This window comes from Eleutherodactylus coqui, chromosome 4 (assembly GCF_035609145.1).
Source record: "Eleutherodactylus coqui strain aEleCoq1 chromosome 4, aEleCoq1.hap1, whole genome shotgun sequence".
NCBI classification, from domain to species: Eukaryota; Metazoa; Chordata; class Amphibia; order Anura; family Eleutherodactylidae; genus Eleutherodactylus; species Eleutherodactylus coqui.
This window is the reverse complement of record NC_089840.1, coordinates 112638408-112658028: the sequence shown is the minus strand read 5'-3', so window position 1 is coordinate 112658028 and position 19621 is coordinate 112638408. Positions and strand designations below refer to the sequence as shown.

General features: G+C 37.3%; 1 protein-coding gene across 1 annotated transcript; it reads left to right on the top strand.

The window, feature by feature from the left end:
* The first annotated feature begins 1798 nt into the window (after positions 1-1798).
* On the top strand, positions 1799-19409 carry MYOG (myogenin). The gene is made up of 3 exons (XM_066600013.1): positions 1799-2363; positions 10392-10470; positions 17234-19409. The coding sequence occupies exons 1-3, from the start codon at positions 1857-1859 to the stop codon at positions 17353-17355; spliced, it is 708 nt and encodes a 235-aa protein (XP_066456110.1). The 5' UTR covers positions 1799-1856; the 3' UTR covers positions 17356-19409.
* The last annotated feature ends 212 nt before the right edge of the window (positions 19410-19621 follow it).

Below are 19621 nucleotides of genomic sequence, written 5' to 3'. Positions count from 1 at the left end.
GGTCACAGAAAAGTAGCCCCGCACCACACTCTTAAGAAGCCGTCTAAAAGAAAATCTTTGTTGCCCATAGCAACCAATCACAGCGCAGCTTTTATTTACTTCAGCAGTATAAGAAATGAAAGCATTACTGTGATTAGTTGCTATGGGAAACAAGATAGATTTTAGATACATTTATCATTACACTCTTGGATCACTCCCAGATTAATCTGTGACACCATAGAGTGAATCATGTGACCTGCTGGAGTGCAGTCATGAACAAATCGAGCACCGGCAGTCATATCGCACATCATGTGACCAAAGGTTTGAGGCAGATGTAACCTAATAATTGTGAATTATTCATCCATTAATAGCAACAAGCTGAACATTAACCCTTTCCAATCCCATTTGTATCATGGTTTTCCTAGGGTGCTTAGTCTTTTTCTGCCGTTATACAACGGCGCTATATGCTGGCTAGAGCCAGTACTGCATGAGGTGACACATTGGATAGGCTCCAACAGCAGAGAGGCTGGCAATATACAGTAAGAGAACCCCAACAGACGTCTTCCAACATCGGAGCTGTAGAGCCTTAAATCATAATGTCTTCAGACTTCAGACAGTGGATTGGAAAGGGTTAATGTTCATGTGTGGCCATTCAGATGAGTATCTCTCCTCTACAACTCACAGAGGAGTGTCCTAAGTAGGAAATTTACCTCCACGAAATCCAGTAGTGTATATGGACAGGGGGTGCCTTTATGCGACAACCCCTAAAGGCTGCCTGTCCACGGCTGTGACACTAGCGATATTCCGTCGCTGTGGAGGAGTGGGGAGCACTGACCGATCTCTGCAATGAGCCTATCTAATAGATAGGCTCACCGCGGAGAATTGCGGCAAATCGCAGCATGCCGCGATTTTAATCCCACGAGCGGAGAATGGCTATGATTCTCCGCTCATGGGCGTCGGGCTGCGCTTTCCATAGTTAGCTTATGGAAAGTGTTCACTGTGTTACCTGCGGCCGGATTATAGCTGCGGATAACGCAGTGACATAAGCCTTAATGCATTCTTTAATCATAGAAGTGCTATTATATTGATCCTCTTTACTAAGTCTTCTGGTTCTTTTGAATTATGATGCAGTTCTGAGCTTGAAACAAGTGACAGATTATCTGAGCTACATTACACCAGATTATTAGGAATTTTACTATATAACTACCTATCCTATATCCTATATGCTATATTTCAAAGATGATGTGGAAGACTTATCAATACTTATCATTAGTGTTGGGAAATACATGAATGGTATCAAAAGAGCATAATAGATACGGTGAACGCCAGCACTCCAATTTTAGTATCTGGTGATTTTTGCTTAGTAAATTGCCCCCAATTTTTCTTCATCTTTACTTTTTTTTATAAATAAGACTGCTCTGGGGAAAGTTAATGAAAAAAGTTTGGTGTTCTAAAAAGTAGATTTAAAAAAAAATAGATAAATATTGAAAGGACAAAGACAAGTATATGGAATTTTCCTGTAAGGGAAGGACAGGCTAAATTATAATAACCAAAAAAAAAATGCTTAAACAAAAATTACACAAAGAGCATAGCATTATTTCTACATCTATACAATAATCTATAAAGAAAGGGAATGTTTTCCTATTTTTTTCAGCCAGAATCCACTAGGGAGAATCCTGTCTATCCAGATGTAAAAAAGTTTTGATGTCAGGCAACAGCTAAAAAGTGGATCAAATTTCGTGAATGTTTTCTATATTTATCTCTGTGATTTAATGCTGGGCAGAGGGTTTAAATGGCATCAAACAGTTGGTGTGAAGGGGAGAAGTGCAGTTGCTGTGTAGTTGTTGAGGAGACACACATCTTTACAGTTCTGAAGTATGGAACTCTTTGAAACCAGTCCTTATTTTTTTCCAGACCAAAGATTTTATGACAATGAAAATTATTTTTCTGCACGGCTCCCCACATATGATCAAACTGGATTTCAAGATCGTGGATCAATAGGACTTTGTACTGAAGGGGTTTTACTGCAAGAGTCAGGCATAGAAGAGAAAGTCTCACCCCATTCCACTATAAGCCAGCAGGACCACTGTCCTGGCCAATGTCTACCATGGGCCTGCAAGATGTGCAAGAGGAAGACAGTGTCATTGGATCGAAGACGAGCAGCGACCCTGAGAGAGAAACGTAGGCTAAAGAAAGTAAACGAAGCTTTTGAAGCCCTAAAAAGAAGCACTTTGTTAAATCCCAATCAGAGACTCCCCAAAGTTGAGATTTTGAGGAGTGCCATTCAGTATATAGAACGACTGCAAGCTTTGCTGGCTTCTCTTAACCAGCAAGAGAGGGACCAACGAGACTTGCTCTACATCAGCAATGGATCTCAGAGAGTTGTAAGTAATTTTTCAGAAATTTTTTTTAAATTGTATATAACGGAAATTTTGCCAGTTTATATAAAACTATCTATCTTTCTATCTATCTATCTATCTGCCTATCCATCTATCTATCTCATATCTATCTATCTATCTATCTATCTATCTATCTATCTATCTATCTATCTCATATCTATCTATCTGTCTATCTATCTATCTATCCCATATCTATCTATCTCATATCTATCTATCTCATATCTATCTATCTATCTATCTATCTATCCATCTATCTATCTCATATCTATCTATCTGTCTTTCTGTCTATCTATGTCTATATATGTCAAATTAATACAGCTTGTTTACTTGGCTCATAATGCATTTCCTTGTATTTCCCGTTTTTCTACCTGATGAGCATTCTTAGCATGAAGAGTTAAATAGCAGGTCTCCCTGGCATCTGTACATAATCTAAGATTGATGCTTCAGTTTGTTTCTTCGTAATGACCTTGACCAAAACATTCAATGTCCTCAGTGTAACAATGCCATCCATTCAGTATAGAAAACTCCCTATGACTTGACAATCACGTACATATTCTTCCAGCATTATACATTCTAGTTAAAATTAGCGATAAAGTACACAAGACGACAAAGAATGGAAAATAAGTGCCCCTTTGTGTCTGTTTACCATGGAAACTCTTGCATTTAATTACAATGACATTTATATTTGTATACAAACAAAAAATAAAGCTAGATAGATAGAAAGAATGTAGATACAATACAGATAGATAGATATGAGATAGATTACATAGATAGACAGATATTAGATACATAGATATATATTAGATAAACAGATATGAGATAGACATATAGAAAGATAGAATGTAGATACAATATAGATAGATAGATAGATAGATAGATAGATAGATAGATAGATAGATAGATAGATAGATAGATGATATTATATAGATAGATATCAGCTAGGTTACATAGATAAACAGATATTACATAGATAGATAGATAGATAGATAGATAGATAGATAGATAGATAGCAGATATTATATAGATAGATATCAGCTAGGTTACATAGATAAACAGATATTACATAGATAGATAGATAGATAGATAGATAGATAGATAGATAGATAGCAGATATTATATAGATAGATATCAGCTAAGTTACATAGATAGACAGATATTACATAGATAGATAGATACAAGATGTAGATACAATATACAGAGATAGACATCATTAAGATAAATACAATGTAGATAAGTAGCTAGATAGATATTTTAATGGTACATGTAATTATGATGGCTGCTTTCTAGTGTGCTAATTTCCACCCTTTAGAGACTTGAGCTGTAGCACATGGCACTGTTGCTGACGTCATACAGATGACAAGCTTGATAGATATACACACAAGTTTGTTTTCTTCCTTCCTACATTTAGGCAGCACTTGACCTCCTTAAATATGTCAATGGCAATATGGTTTTAAGGATGACCTCTGAAAGGTCATGTAGTCACTTGGTAGGGGGGGCGATCAGGCAATAAGAGGGAGGGTCAGCAACACCAGTCCTCATGAACCCAAAGGCTGTGGTCCTTCCAGGCATCTCATTTACAGTACTAACACCTGCCCTGCTGTGTAATTAACTGGGTGGTAAACAAACTGGAAAACAGATGGACGAGGGGGAACATTTATCATTAGCAGGACAGCAAACTTCTGTCATAAGTGGCACTTTTTTGTGTGTAAATCAATTAAGACAAATTTTTCGTTTGATTTGCATCAAAAAGAACAGATGTTCTGCCTCTAACTCCACTTTGCAGTGTCTAGACTTGTTAAAAAGTGGCAAAAGATTTGCACAATCCCACTCTAGCAGTTGGGTGGTGTGCAAAGTGACTCCTCATCTCTAGACATGATTACAGATGCAACAAATCTATCAACATTGGGACACAATTTATATATTTGCATCATATTGGATAAATTGGATACGAGTAAAAAATCTGTCAGAAACTGGTGTCAACGATTTCCCTGATGATACATTTTGCCTACACCAGTGTTCCCCAACTCCAGTCCTCAGGGACCGCCAACAGGTCATGCTTTCAGGATTTCCTCAGTGTTGCACAGGTGATGTAATTATTGTTGGTGCCTCAGACATTGCCACAGGTGTTCTTACCATAGGATATCCTGAAAACATGACCTGCTGGTGGTCCCCGAGGACCGGAGTTGGGAAACACTGGACTAGAGTGTTTAAATAGGTGTCATGCTGGAAAAGAAAGCAACAGATTTGCAAAACTTCCTTTCGGCTGTACCTGAGTACTAGAAGAAGGTATTACTTTTTCATTATGATGACAACCAACCTCACATATAGGGTGTGCACAAATTAACACCGTGATCACACTAACATTGTCCTTTATATTTTAATCTACAGAAAATAAGACTACGGCACTTACCAACTGGACATCACATTTCGTTCATTTTGATAGATAGATATGAATTAAATAGAAATGAGAAAGATGGAAAGATAAATATAAGATAAATAGACAGATAGATATGAGATAGATAAATAGATAGATATGAGATAGATAGATAGATAGATAGATAGATGTGAGATAGATAGATATATGAGATAGATAGATATGAGATAGATAGATAAATATGAGATAGATAGATAAATATGAGATAGATAGATAAATATGAGATAGATATACAGATATGTGAAAGATAGATATTAGATACATAGATATAGATAGATATGAGATAGATAGATAGATAGATAGATAGATATGAGATAAATTAGGTAGATAGATATCAGATAGATAAACAGATATATATGAGAAAGATAGATAGATAGATATGAGATAGATAGATAGATTGATACATGGATACATAGATATGAGAAAGTTAGACAGATATATATGAGTTAGATAGTCATACAGATAGATTTTAGAAATATAGACAAATATGAGATAGATAGATACATAGATATGAGAAAGATAGACAGACAGATAAATATGAGATAGATAGATAGACATATAGATAGATATGTGAAAGATAGATATATGTTAGATACATAGATATAGATAGATAGATATGAGAGAAAGATATAGATATGAGATAGATAGATAATTAGGTAGATAGATATGAGATAGACAGATAGATAGATAGATAGATAGATAGATAGATAGATAGATAGATAGATACGAGATAGATAAACAGATGGATATGAGAAAGATAGATGGATATATATGAGATAGATAGATATTACATAGATATGAGATGATAGATAGATAGATAGACATATAGATAGATATGTGAAAGATAGATATATGTTAGATACATAGATATAGATAGATAGATAGATAGATAGATAGAGAGATAGATATGAGATAGATAGATAGATAGATAGATAGAGAGATAGATATGAGATAGAGAGATAGATAGATCTGAGAGAGAGAGAGATAGATATGAGATAGATAGATAATTAGGTAGATAGATATGAGATAGACAGATAGAAAGATAGATAGCTAGATAGATAGATAATTAGGTAGATAGATACGAGATAGATAAACAGATGGATATGAGAAAGATAGATAGATATATATGAGATAGATAGATATTACATAGATATGAGATGATAGATAGATAGATAGATAGATAGATAGATAGATAGATATGAGACAGATATATATGAGATAGATAGATGGATATAAAATGTGATTGTTCCCAGCAAGAGAAACCAAGTAATAGACATGATGCCTTTTAATGGCTAACAAAAATACATGATGTAATAGCGAGCTTGTGAACCTCTCGGGCTATTCGTCAGGCTAAAATGGAAGAGATCTGAAGAGGCATGACGAATAGCCCGAGAGGTTCACAAGCTCGCTATTACATCATGTATTTTTGTTAGATATTAAAAGGTATCATGTCTACAAATTACTTGGTTTCTCTTGCTGGGAACAATCACATTTTGCTCTACTGGCTAACACTGTACCAGACCTTTGTTTTAATTATAGATAGATATGAGATAGATAAACAGATAGATATGAGAAAGATAGATATATATGACATAGATAGAGAGATAAAGAGATAGAGAGATAGATAGATAGATAGATATGATAAAGATGGACAGATAAATATGAGATAGATAGTCATACAGATAGATATTAGAAAGATAGACAGCTATAAGATAGACAGATAAATATGAGATAGATAGATAAATGATAGATAGATAAATAGATATGGAATAGATAGACAAATAGATAGGTGTGAGATAGATGGATATGAGATTGATAAATAGATAGATAGATAATTAGGTAGATATGAGATAGATAGATAGATAGATAGATAGATAGATAGATAGATAGATAGATAGATAGATAGGAGATAGATAGATAGATAGATAGGAGATAGATAGATAGATAGATGATAGATGTGAAATAGATAGATGATAGATAGATAGATAGATAGATAGATAGATAGATAGATAGATAGATAGATAATGATGACTGATACCCTGTCAGCATTCCTTCATAAGAAAGTAAATGAAAGAGTGTTGTGGGCTTATTCTCTGAAGATTATATGGGTGAGGAGTGTTTATACAGTAAAGCGCCACTATTAGCATTAGAACCTGTATTGTGCTCTATTGGAGTAGACTGGGGCTTGTTTGTTCTATGACAAACCACCCCAGAGCATTACCTGTTCCTACTGGCCTATGCTCTTCCTTTATATTCCATATGCATTAATCCACCACCAGATCCCAATGGATGAAAGATTTCATGTTTTTTTGGTGGTATTTTCTTTCATACATATGTGTTTTTTTTTTTTTAAATGTGTTTGGTGTGTTTCATATTTCCTATTGAATTACAGCTAACATCCACATGCTGTGTTTTCGCTGCAAAAATTGGGCAAAGAATAATGAAAAACACAGCACTTTGACACAATATAGTATGCACGAAAGTACCCTAAATCGGCACGCTAATCGCGGTACAACGCTCTCGTTAATTTTAAAGGAACTTCTCAGGCCTGTGCTTGAACACTGTGTTTATAACATCGTGATTTTCAAACGCTGTCTGCTCTATTCTTCAGCATTTTACGCACCCCATCACAATGATGGGGTGCGAACAAAAGTGCTGTCAAACGCTGTGACATGCATTCAAAATCACAGTTAAATGCCACAGTTCCAAGCGACATTTAACTGAATGCATGTATGAGAGTGGCCTAAGGGCGGCTTCACATGACCGGATGCACAATTGCCCACGCCTCAGTGCAACGCATTTGTGCAGTGAACGAGAAAATTTGGTGTGCATATTGGCGCTTATTACTGTACTCTTTGCGTGCACGGGGCATGCTCACATACGCAAACGACACACGCCTGCCCTGATTTAAAAGGTTATTTAGCCTAATGAGGTCCCAGTGTTTTCTGCTCTTGTATAGAATTGCGCAGCGTATTGCGAATTTGTGTACTTTCTACAGACTTCTTTGGGAGTCTTTGCTGCGCCATATGCAGAAATATACAGCAAGACCCTTTTTTTTGCAAAAATCGTTCATGAGAACAAGTCCATTGGAATCAATTAGTTCTATTCGCCGCCTTGAGGGTATGTTCACACATGGTGGATATGCTGCAAATTTTTCGCAGCGGAGAATGTCAGTAGAAACCACTCCAAATATTGTGGATTTTGGTGCAAATCCGCTGCAGATTTTTTTAGCTGTGGAAAAGCTGCAGCAAATCAGCTACATGTGAACGTAGCCTCTAGAGATGAGCGAGTATACTCGCTAAGGCACATTACTCGAGCGAGTAGTGCCTTAGCCGAGTATCTCCCCGCTCGTCTCTAAAGATTCGGGGGCCAGCGCCGGTGACTATACTCGCTCATCTCTAGTAGCCTCGCTTTGGACCGCACTTGGATATCCCGTCCATGTGCTGTCCGATGTACTGAACACTACATATTGACACGTGCTATTCTCGCCCCAAAATCGAACAACAATAGGACATTCTGCAATTTTTTTACTTGGACTATCAGCTCAAGTAAAAAGAAGCCTGTGTGCATACACCCCTTCAAATGAATGGGTCTGTCTGCATGTACCCCAACGTAGGTCTAGCAGTCCATAGCCGCAGCAGACCTATGAATTTACAACTCATCTTTCATAAATCTAATGCAACTTCACAAAGAAAACTCATGAATAAGAAAGGACAAGCGGCATGGCAACAAGTTCTGCTTGTGAAAGATACTGCATTATTCACAGACCACCATGGTAATATACCTTCAACCCACTATGTACATTTCTGCTCCAAATCATAAGATCATAAGACAAGTACAGAAGAATGAAGGAATTACTAAAGACTTCCTTGTGTTTCTACAACAGACAAGCATGGCAATAAATCTCTTCCTATCTACTCTCTAGTGAATGACAGTAACAGGCTGTGTGTGGCACAGTCATTCATCCACCTTGTCTATTCATTAAGTGGAGCTGCGGTTTCCATGCTTCATAGTATAAGTTTACCTAGAAATGTGTGTCCATTCACTCAGCTGGCCTACTTACATATTCATTCCACTCAGGAGGGCTGTAACCTGTGCTTTACTAACAGGGAAATGTGGAATAACTATTCCTGAGCAGATCTTCTATCTGTTCCTGTTCATTAAGTTGAAGTGATGGCAATAAATGCAAGATTAGAAATGACAAAGAACTGACTACACATGAATAATACATCCCGGACTCCTGTAACTAGTATTTATGAAACATTACATTATTCGGAATAATTTGGTCATATAACCATGTTTAACGATCAAAAATAAATGCTAGACACTGTGATTGTTTTTAGTTTAGTTAAAGATACATTTGAAAGTGTTACATTATATTATGTGTACACACAACATATTTGTTACATACATTTCCGCAGCTATTGCAAACATAAAATGGGCTTTGCACAAGTAGAGAGCTGCAAAATATTTTTCCTAGTATCTCCTAATCTAATACTAGGGAGAGGTTGGCTATCTGGGTCGCCCTTATCAGGGCAGGTGTTCTGAATAGGTAGAGTGTGTATAAGAGTAACACTAGGGTGTTATTTCTGGGTCCTGTTTTTATCTTATTTATTAAAAGTTATGTTTTAAAAAACTGGCCAACAGGTTTAATGGGTTTTTTGCAAATTTTCAGATAAATAAAATAGCATCAAACTACTAGTTTGATGCATAGTTTGTCCATATTTTTCCTGTTTCTATTGATTCATCCAGTTCATTCATAAAATCAAATAGTTGTATTTAAAGCATGTGCATAATAAAAAAAGACAACATTTTTTGCTTATTTTTACAACTTTTACCAAATTTTATTAGGGTAAGGCCAGCTTCACATAGACATATTTGCATGCGTATTTGCGCGCACAATATACAGTGAATAGAACTTTTTTTTGATGAGTTCATTCACATGCATGTATTTTGCATGCACATTTGCAGCTGCGCAAAAAAAATAGAACATGCTCTATCTTTTTGCGCATTAGCACACCAAACGTCCCCATAGAAGTCAATGAAGAATGTGCAAGTGCACGCGGAATACGCAATGAGATGCACGAAACACCACGTAATTCCGCTGGAAAAAAGACACATCTGTAACTAATTCGCCATTTCAATTGGTGAGTTTGTTTGCGGCACGCAGGTAGACTTGCGTGGGCAGAAAAGTTGCAATGACATATGCCAATACGTGCACAAAAAAGCTTAGCTTGTAGCACAAAAAACTTGTGCTAAGGCACGCACAATTGCGCTTATGCTCGTCTGAAGCTGATCTAAAATACAAACATGAAATGCATTGTATGGAGGTCAAATATAAGGCAAAACTTCCTCTTGCAAAATCAGTCACAACCCTCCCATCGCCTCTACATCTACCATGTGCCATTTATAATACTGTGTCTACTTATCATAGTTCACCCTTTGTGCTCCCTCAGGCACCAGAACATGGGTGTCACTGCTACCTCTGCACTTCCTCTAGCTACATCCCTGCTGTCTACCTGCAAGAATAATGATGTCTATATTTCGTTTTTATATTCATTTTAATGTCTTACTTTCAGGTATCAAGTGAATGTGGATCAAGTTCCTCTTCCTGCAGCCCAGAATGGAATGAGTCTGATTTTAGCAGTAGTCAAAGCGGTAAGTTAAGGGATTCCATGGATTTGTGAAAAGAACATTTGTGACTTGACAGTATCAGAATATTACATACTAGTATATTGAAATAGCTCCTCCATGTTTCCATTATACTATAAAGAACATGTGATTTCCACCTAGAATAAGAACAGATTAATATTTGGAGATACTTGATGAATCTGTGTCATTGATTGGGTCATTTAAAATAACATACATATGGCTTATTATTTACTATTCTTTCAAATTAAATTGTCGGGGCTCCCAAGTTGATGTCTTATTCTTTGGAGAGGTCATAAATATGAGATCAGCGGTGGTCTACTGCTTAAGATCGCCACCGATCAGCTTTTTAAAGAGACCGTGACACTTCGGAGAGCACTGCAACTTCTTCTCATGTGGCCTAAGAGCTAATCAGCCCCATTTAAGTGAATGGGATCAAGCAGCTATACCAGGCACAGCCGCTACAAAATGTACAGAGCTGTGCCTGGTATTCAGTGAAGAAGCTACAGCACTTGACTGAGTAACATGGCCTCTTCAAATAGCTGATTGGCTGGGGTCCAAGTGGCAGACCCTGCCATTCTGATATTGATGACCCATCCACATTTCATCAATATTTCAGTCGCGGAAAACATCTTTATTTGAAATAACTACTGCATGACAGGACCGCAATGAAATATTATAAAATTCAACAAATATGACTAAATAAAATAATTACATGTGATACATCTTGGAATTAAGAAATTGCTTTCATTCTCTTAATCAGGTTTTCTTATTTTGTGGACAGCCCACATTATTTTACATTGTAACTGCCATGTAAATGCTATTTTATAAAGTTAGTTAATAAGTAAGTAGTAGTAAACGAGAAAAAAAGTCAATGAAACATAATACCTTAGCATGTTAGGCATATGTCTGCCAAATTCGGCCTATTTCCCCCCAAACTATTAAATTAAATCTATCATTCGTCTTCTCCTCTTCACTATATGGTAATGTACTGTAACATTCCTCCTGTCCATACCAGTCCTGAAAGGTCATTACCTTCCACATGCCCATTTTACCAATGTTGGGCTGATAAACATACGAATTTATGACTGACTCGTATCATTGTACCATATGTAAGACCATATACTGACTACAGTATTGCGATTAGACCTTGTAAAAGAATAAGATATAGAAAGAAGTAAAAGAACAGCTAAAGGATCTGGGAATGGTTAGCTTGCAAAAAAGAAGGCTGAGAGGAGACTTAGTAGCTGTCTACAAATATCTGAAGGGCTGTCACAGTGCAGAGGGATCAACCCTATTCTCATTTGTACAAGGAAAGACTAGAAGCAATGGGATGAAACTGAAAGGGAGGAGACACAGATTAGATATTAGACAGTGAGGGTGATCAATGAGTGGAACAGGTTGCCACAGGGGGTGGTGAGTTCTTCAAACAAAGGCCGGACACACATCTGTCTAGGATTATTTTGTGATCCTGCATTGAGCAGAGGGTTGGACCAGATGACCCTGGAGGTCCCTTCCAACTCTACCATTGTAGGATTCTATGTGAATGGAGAGGCGGCGGGATCTCAAGATCAGTGGGGGTCCCAGTGGCCCAACTCTCACTGATCAGCAAGTTATCCTCTACCCTGTGGATAGGGGATGACATGCCAAGATGGGAATACCCCTTCAACTACAATGTTTCTACTAGACTAAATCTTTTTCTAACAATGAAGTTGTATTAACAATAGGAATTGTATTTTCAATACTTAAGAATCATTTTGCCCTTGCATGAAACTTGCATGTACATGTGAATGTAATGTGAGATGTGATTTTTTTTCTAACCCTTTGGAAATAATGGACAAGATTTCTGTGGACTCACAAAAAACAAATAGATGAGTCCATATGAAAGAACCCTTAACATGCAGGACATTTTTATGAGATAAGGGCTTATTCCCACTGCCGTAGGCGCAAGGCGAAGCATAATTGTGCCTTCACAGGCTTTCCAAACTCCGCGCCAGAGCGCTGGAGTTTGAAAAAAGAGGTGGGAAGTTTATCACGCTTGTCTGAATCCATCCTAAAGGGAATGAACAAAAAAAATCCATGACATTCGCCACAGGTAAATCAATCATTGTAGAACTAGATCCCTATGATATATGCATGGCAGATCTGAGTGGATTTGCATGAGAACAATGTGCAAATGAATTGTGTTTGTCGCAAAGGTCGAAATGTGTACTTTATGTTAATGGATTAAATCAGAACAGAAATCCCTCCAGGCTGCAAGCTTCTGCATTACAAATGATATGCACTGTTTAGAAAATCACATGCCCCCAATAAATGGTTTGTGAAGGTCATACTTGTAGTAATGTGCGCTAATACAAAGTGCCAGTCAGAGTAATAAAGAATTCTCTCTGTCTGAGAACTTTTCCCTAACTCTGTGGACGTGTAATGACACAATTTCTAAAGCCGTATCTGTTGGACAAAGGGCCTGGAACAACTTTTCTTTGTATAATTGTGTCTAGTGATGGGGAGATATAAGCTAATATATACTTTTAGTCTTAGCAGCTTATATTTTATACCCTCTGTAATGATTCATAAATGTTTTGCTCGGCCTGTAATAACAAGTGAAGTTCGACCTCTATAACTATTACATAAGCCAAAGTGACCCTCCGACCTGGACAAACAAAGATGGCCGCACCAGATTCTCTGACTGCCTGATGCACACAGTCTACTATCATGCATTATTAGTTTAAGGGCGGATTCAGATAAGCGTAGGTGCAACTACGCTCAGCGGCATGCAGCATAGTTGCACCTGAACGAGGGGAATCCCTTCCCATTCACCGGCTTTTCAAACTCCGCACCAGAGTGCAGGAGTTTGAAAATAACCGCGGAAAGATAGGTGCTGCCCAATCTTTCCCGCACATAGTATTCACTACTTGCGGGAAAGATAGGGCAAGTCCTATCTCTTGTCACATGAACAATTAATGGCCGAGAAAATACCTACTGAAAACGAAGCCACTGAAGTCCTATTGAAATCAGCGGTTCAATTTTTCCCTTTATGCAGCCGCATAAGAGGACAAAACCACGTTTGTGTGAATCCATTCTAAGGCTGGCTTCACATGGTCATATTGCACAATATGCAGTGAATAGAACCTATTGTTTTCAATGGCTACATTCGCATGCGCGTATTTTACTGTGCATTTTGGTCGTGCAAAAAAAACTCACAGCGTGCTCTATTTTCCTGCACACCAAACGTCTCCATAGAAGTCAATGGGGATGCACAAATGTGCGCACAATATGCCAGGAGATGCATGATGTGTTGAGTAATTGTGCAGAAAAAGAGCACATCTTGAACTCATTAAACTAATTAGCTATTTCAATTGCTGCGAGCATCAGTGCATTTTTTTGCGTGTGCAAATGCACCTGCCTTGCACACTCAAAACACAGCAAATTATATGCAGATGTGCATGCAAAGTAGCAATGTTCATTCCGCACATATTAAGCACTCATGTACACGTTAATACGCTTACATTCATGTGAGTTGGCCTAGGACACTATAGAGGCTTTGATTGACCATTGTAGAGCCTATGCCTTGTGAATGGAGGAGCACAGTCACAATGTGCTGAGCATAATAATTGTCTTTTAGTCCTCTATTCTTGAAATGCAAGCTCCATTTACACATTGGGGTTCAATACCCGATTTATATAATTGGTCCCCCAGATTACAATGGCCTCAGGATACAATATTTTCAATGTTTCAACATAAAATGGTTTTTCCTGAGCCACTATAACTTGGAACCAGATTCATCATACAATAGGACAGACACTGCCAATCAGAGGCATTTGTACTTTGCTGGAAAATCTAACCAATCAGCAAGAGCATTTCACCAGTAAAACCCCTGAAGTACTGAAGGGCATGCAGTGATTGGCTGTCTACTAGTGCCTCTCTATAGTATAGTGGGGTACTACATGTTCAGTACTGTCCTTTACTTGTGCCAGGGGGAGAGCCGCTCCTTTGGACACCAGGTGAGGACGGCTCTATTTCGTTTTTCTGCTCCACTGCATAATATCCTGAAGAAGCTCCTGTTCTCTACATAGAAAGTGATTTACATCTTCCAGCAGCTCTTTCTGTATTAGTTTATCTACTTAATTTTATTCCATCTTCATTTTTCCTTATCTTGTTTTGACATTTTGGGTCTTTGGAGCCAATTACTAGTTTTCCATTCAGTTATGGACTCAAATTACAATATTTTTAACTTTTCTGTATAATGATCACAATGGAATCAATTGATATAGCAAGTTGAGCAACCATTGTATAGGGTACTGTACACAAACTCCCTAAAACATCGTTGCAGATTGGGTCACCCTATGGCACATACCCATGCCAGTGTCTGCCATAATTGTATCTAACCAGTGAGTTCTTTGATGACCTCTTCTTCGTCAACCACTGACAAATCCCAGTATAATATCCTTCTCAAAACATTTCCTAAACTTAAAACATTATCTAAGGGGAATTGAAGGTTTACATTAACCAGACACCAACTGAGTGATGGCACATATTGTACGTTCTATTAAACCACAACCTGTGTTAGGGAATGAATGGTGGGAAGGGATATGAATGTCCCATTGACATAAGCAGACTAGACTAGAACTTCACTGACTTAATTAGGAACTCCTATTGTATTTGTATTTAATTAACGTTATTAAGTATTTTTGAACTTTTTAATGACAATTTGCAACTTAAACTTGACCACTAGCAATACATACAGTTAGGGTAACAATAGAAACGTATGTCCACAGAGGCAACAGGCCAAACCAGCAGGTAGTAAATCTGTTAGCTAAAGACAGCACAATGTATGATCACACCAGCATCGCTGGTTCCACATTTGTGGTTGTGCTGTATTTGCAAGATTGCATCCCCAAAGCTATCAGGGATGCTGGAGGTTATTTTAAATTCAATGTGAATTTGGATTGCTTTTTATTGGGTTCTTTCGGAGGCAAGCAAGGGAACATAGCAAGTCTGGCATTAGTTTTTAAAATTCTTTTTACAGCATTCAACATGTGCGATAGATAACAAAATGTTTTTATGGTATAAGTCGTTATAAACATGGTAATAACTATTATATGTTGCTGTTTTAAAAAATTTCTTTGCCATTTTATCAATTTGAAAAAGGGTTTTCTGGGGAAAAATTATTTTTTACTGGATTTTTTTTCCTTAAATTAAGCTTTATCAAACTTTTTTAATGCTGTTTTTTTAGTTCTTAAAGGGATTGTTAGGATAATACACTGCATTACTTATGTAGTGCATTCTACTAAGCCTATGACAGCAGCCTGTTAAACTCTGTGGGAGGCATAGCCTAATAGGCTGGGTTACATGGCAGTCATGGAGGCCTTTGTCTGACTTCCTGCTGCCATGGTAACCCATTGTACCTTGGAAACACATTGCGGGGTGCCAATGGATGACAGAAGGATCTCCCTTCCCTGTCATCTGCTTAAATGCTGCAATTGCTGTTAATTGGGGCATGTAAGGGGTTTAAACTGCCAGGATCAGTTTTTTCTCCATTCTTGGCTGTTAGAGCAGGAACCTGGCTGTCAGTAGTATGCTAAGCCATCACCTTAAAATATGTATGTGTAGGTTAGAAGCTCATCAGTGAGGTCAGTAAAAAGGCATAATGGCCATCACTAAGGGGTAAATGTCCTTACTAGGTCACAGTATCCAGATCTGCCAAGGTTCTACTGAACCAAATTTGGATTACCATAAGTCCTACACTGATTATAATATGGATACTAAGAAGCAGCTTATACTGATCATCTGAAACCATATATATTATAAATCAAAAGAGCCTTTAACCTATATACCTTTAAAACCTCTTTCTCCCTTTTTGAACTATGCAACATGTTTTTCCTGTGTTTATTTCATCATAGTTTAGTCTAGGCTTACAATTCAGTTATTTTGTTTATAATAACTAAAATGAATATTTAATTAGTTCCTACTTAGGTATTAAAGCTGGACAAGGACATAAGGGATGTTGGCCAAACAACTAAGTAAAATAAGGGCTCTTTCACATGGATGTCGGCGTTTTTGCGTTCGCCCACCGGCGCCATAAATACGCATGAACGGGCATACAAAGCTAACGTTTGCGTGCCTGTTCAGATAGCTTTGGTTCGGCGTATATGCGCCGTTAGGCGGGGGCAGACAGTTTAGCTCTGCTAAGCTGTCTCCCCCTTCACTACCTCTTGTCGGCTATCGGCAAGGGGAGGAGGCGGGAGCTAGTGTGCTAAGCAATGAGCTCTGTCCCCGTGCCGCCCCTATGATTCCAAACAGCCGTAAAGGGGCAGAGAGGAGCTGAGAAGGGGGAGGGAGTTTACCAGTCAAACTGCTAAACTATAACATAATGTCTGCAGATCAGATTGCATGTCCAACATAACAGATTCCCTTTAAAGCAGACAGTACAGTGAACCTAGTGGCCCTATGTTATGTGAACCTAACCTAACATATTTATTAAATGATTGTATCTGGAAGATCCGTTTGTCGATGAGACCGTTTCTTAAAAATCTTTACTATAAATGCAAAATAACAGTGTAAATATCCCTTTATGTGAAGCCTATGAAGAGCCCCTGGACCAAAGATGAGTCAATCTATGTATTTTTTAAAATAATTCTCTTCTTTTTATGCCACTTGAGTTATTATGATGACGAAGGTGCCAGGAACCTGATCCTTACTGAAAATCATGCAGTTACACCTGGGAATAAATATTCTACATGGTTGGTATAATTTTCTGTGGTTTGTCTTGCAGATCATCTTTTAAGTGACGACTCTTCTGAGCAACGGGACATGACCTCACTGTCTTCCATTGTTGACAGCATCACATCTGGAGAAGTGTCTTTAAACTATCCGGACCAGCATATTGGGAACTAGCCATTCAACACACATATTGTTGATCTTCATGAAAGTTATTACAAGAGCGGGAATCTGTGGATTTCATTTCCTACTCTACTTTTATATAAAAAAAAATGCCTAAGGAACAAAAACACAGATTAAATGAATTTTGATTGGTGTCTACAGTGGTTGATGGGGGACTTCTAGAATTTATCATACCATTTTATATCTTACATAACGTGTCCAACACAGTCCTTTATGATAAGTAACAATACTCGCAAATTCTTATAATGATCACTGTAGACTATAGGTTACTTGTTCACAGAACTCCCATTTCGTCTTATTACTACTAAACATACATTGTGATGTAGTTTGCACTTGCTCCTTAAGAGTATATTGGAGTTTTGAAGTGTGTTGTGTTCTGTAGATAGAAATAACACTGGAACTTAACCTCGAGAAATGTATAGATGACCTGCAATAGGCATTCAGCGATCTGTTACTGACTGGCGGCTCGAAAAACACGTCAGATCTAGCCTAAGAAGGGACCTTTTACACAGGACGGATACTGATTTTGCCAATTAGTGTAGATTATGTTGTGTTTTTAACTGCGGAATGTCTTCTGCGGAACATTTTGGGGAATTTCTAGCATTTTTTTGGGACCTCTCACATGAGATACAATTAGTCCGCTCAGACATTTCTGCATCTCAATGTTATTCTTATGGGGCTTGAATTTCGCAGCTGTTAAAATCCGCACATAAGATTAAATTCTAGGAAAGCTTTCTGATGCGGAATTAAGGATGTCTTGCATAATTGTTATTGAGAGTTGCTAACAGACAGGAGATGTAATTCTGCAATTAAAGTCCATATAAAAAAAAGCTTGAGATTCCACAAGACATTCCACAATTAAAAACACAACAAAATCCACACTAATTAACAAAATATGCATCTGTGCTGCATCCAGTGGACAATTCCATCTTGTGTGAAACGTCCCATAGGGTAAAGGGATAACATTGTGATGCAGAAATGTCTGTTCTGACTAATTCCATCCGTGAGAAAGGCTCTATTTCTATGGCCGGCATATACATCAGGAACACTTCCCCATGCATATGCCGATATGCCCATAAACTACCATGTGTCAATATGTCATTAGCCAAACATATTCCCTTATGTTATGCAGATATATTGTTTGTACTACGAAAGAAATGCAATCGTTTGGGAGATCGAGAAATAAAGAATGCTATAGAGGTTATAGAAGATCGGAAGATAGAAGGTTCTGCCCCCAGAAACCTTGCCACTCTTGTACAAAGCTTGTGTCTGGTATGGCAACAAGCCTTATTAAACTGAATAGGGTTTAGCTGTAATATCACACAAAGCCCATAGATAATATGGAAAAAGCAGACCTTTTTGAATATCATTAACCTTTTTTTAAAATGGAGTGTTACAAAGTACTTGCATGATTAAAATCAGGACTTTTAAGATTACCGGTACAGGATCGTCATAGAGAAAACATATCTAAAGATAAGAAAACTTCTTTCCAATTCTCTCTAAAAGCTTCCAGACAAGTGAGTTGGACAACTTTGTTTTATATGAATTAAAATCAGTTATTATTTTATGAACGACTAAGCCTTTTTGGGCCATATTTAAAGAACCGTCCAGTAACATTGCCAAGACAAGGCAAATTATTTAATTAAATTATTAAATTAAAATATAATTACACCTAATTAATTTAAAATAAAAAAGAGATCATTTAATTTAATTTAAAAATTAATCCAGGTTATATTTATTATTAATATAGATGAAACTCCAAGAACAGAGACATTTTGAGATTTGGATAATTGAGGACAATACTTCGGATGAATTCCATCTTTTAGTATAAGAATGTTTTTGTAATATATATTTTCATAGTCATTTTTATTAAAGGGCGTGCTGTTCTACGGAAATATACCTTTTTTATGTTCGGTGGGGCCAATTTTTTTTAATAGATCTTAATGTGGTTTGACCAATTTAAGTGTAACATGATTTGAGAATTTTTTTATTAAATGTGTGGTTTGCCATCTTTTTATTTTTGCTAACTTATTTGTATGTTTTTTTTAAATAAAGAGTTTGTTTGAATATATAATGTAGGTGTACAGATTTATTTTTAAGCCATTGTGCAAGTTATACAATTACATGATATTCATTGTTATAAAGTTATAATTTTTTATATGACTGGCGCTGCGATTTTCTGTTGCCCATGTCGCGGCCACATCGCAGTCTAAAATTGCTTGCACAGGAGGCAGTTGGGACAAAGTCGCATCTCCCATTT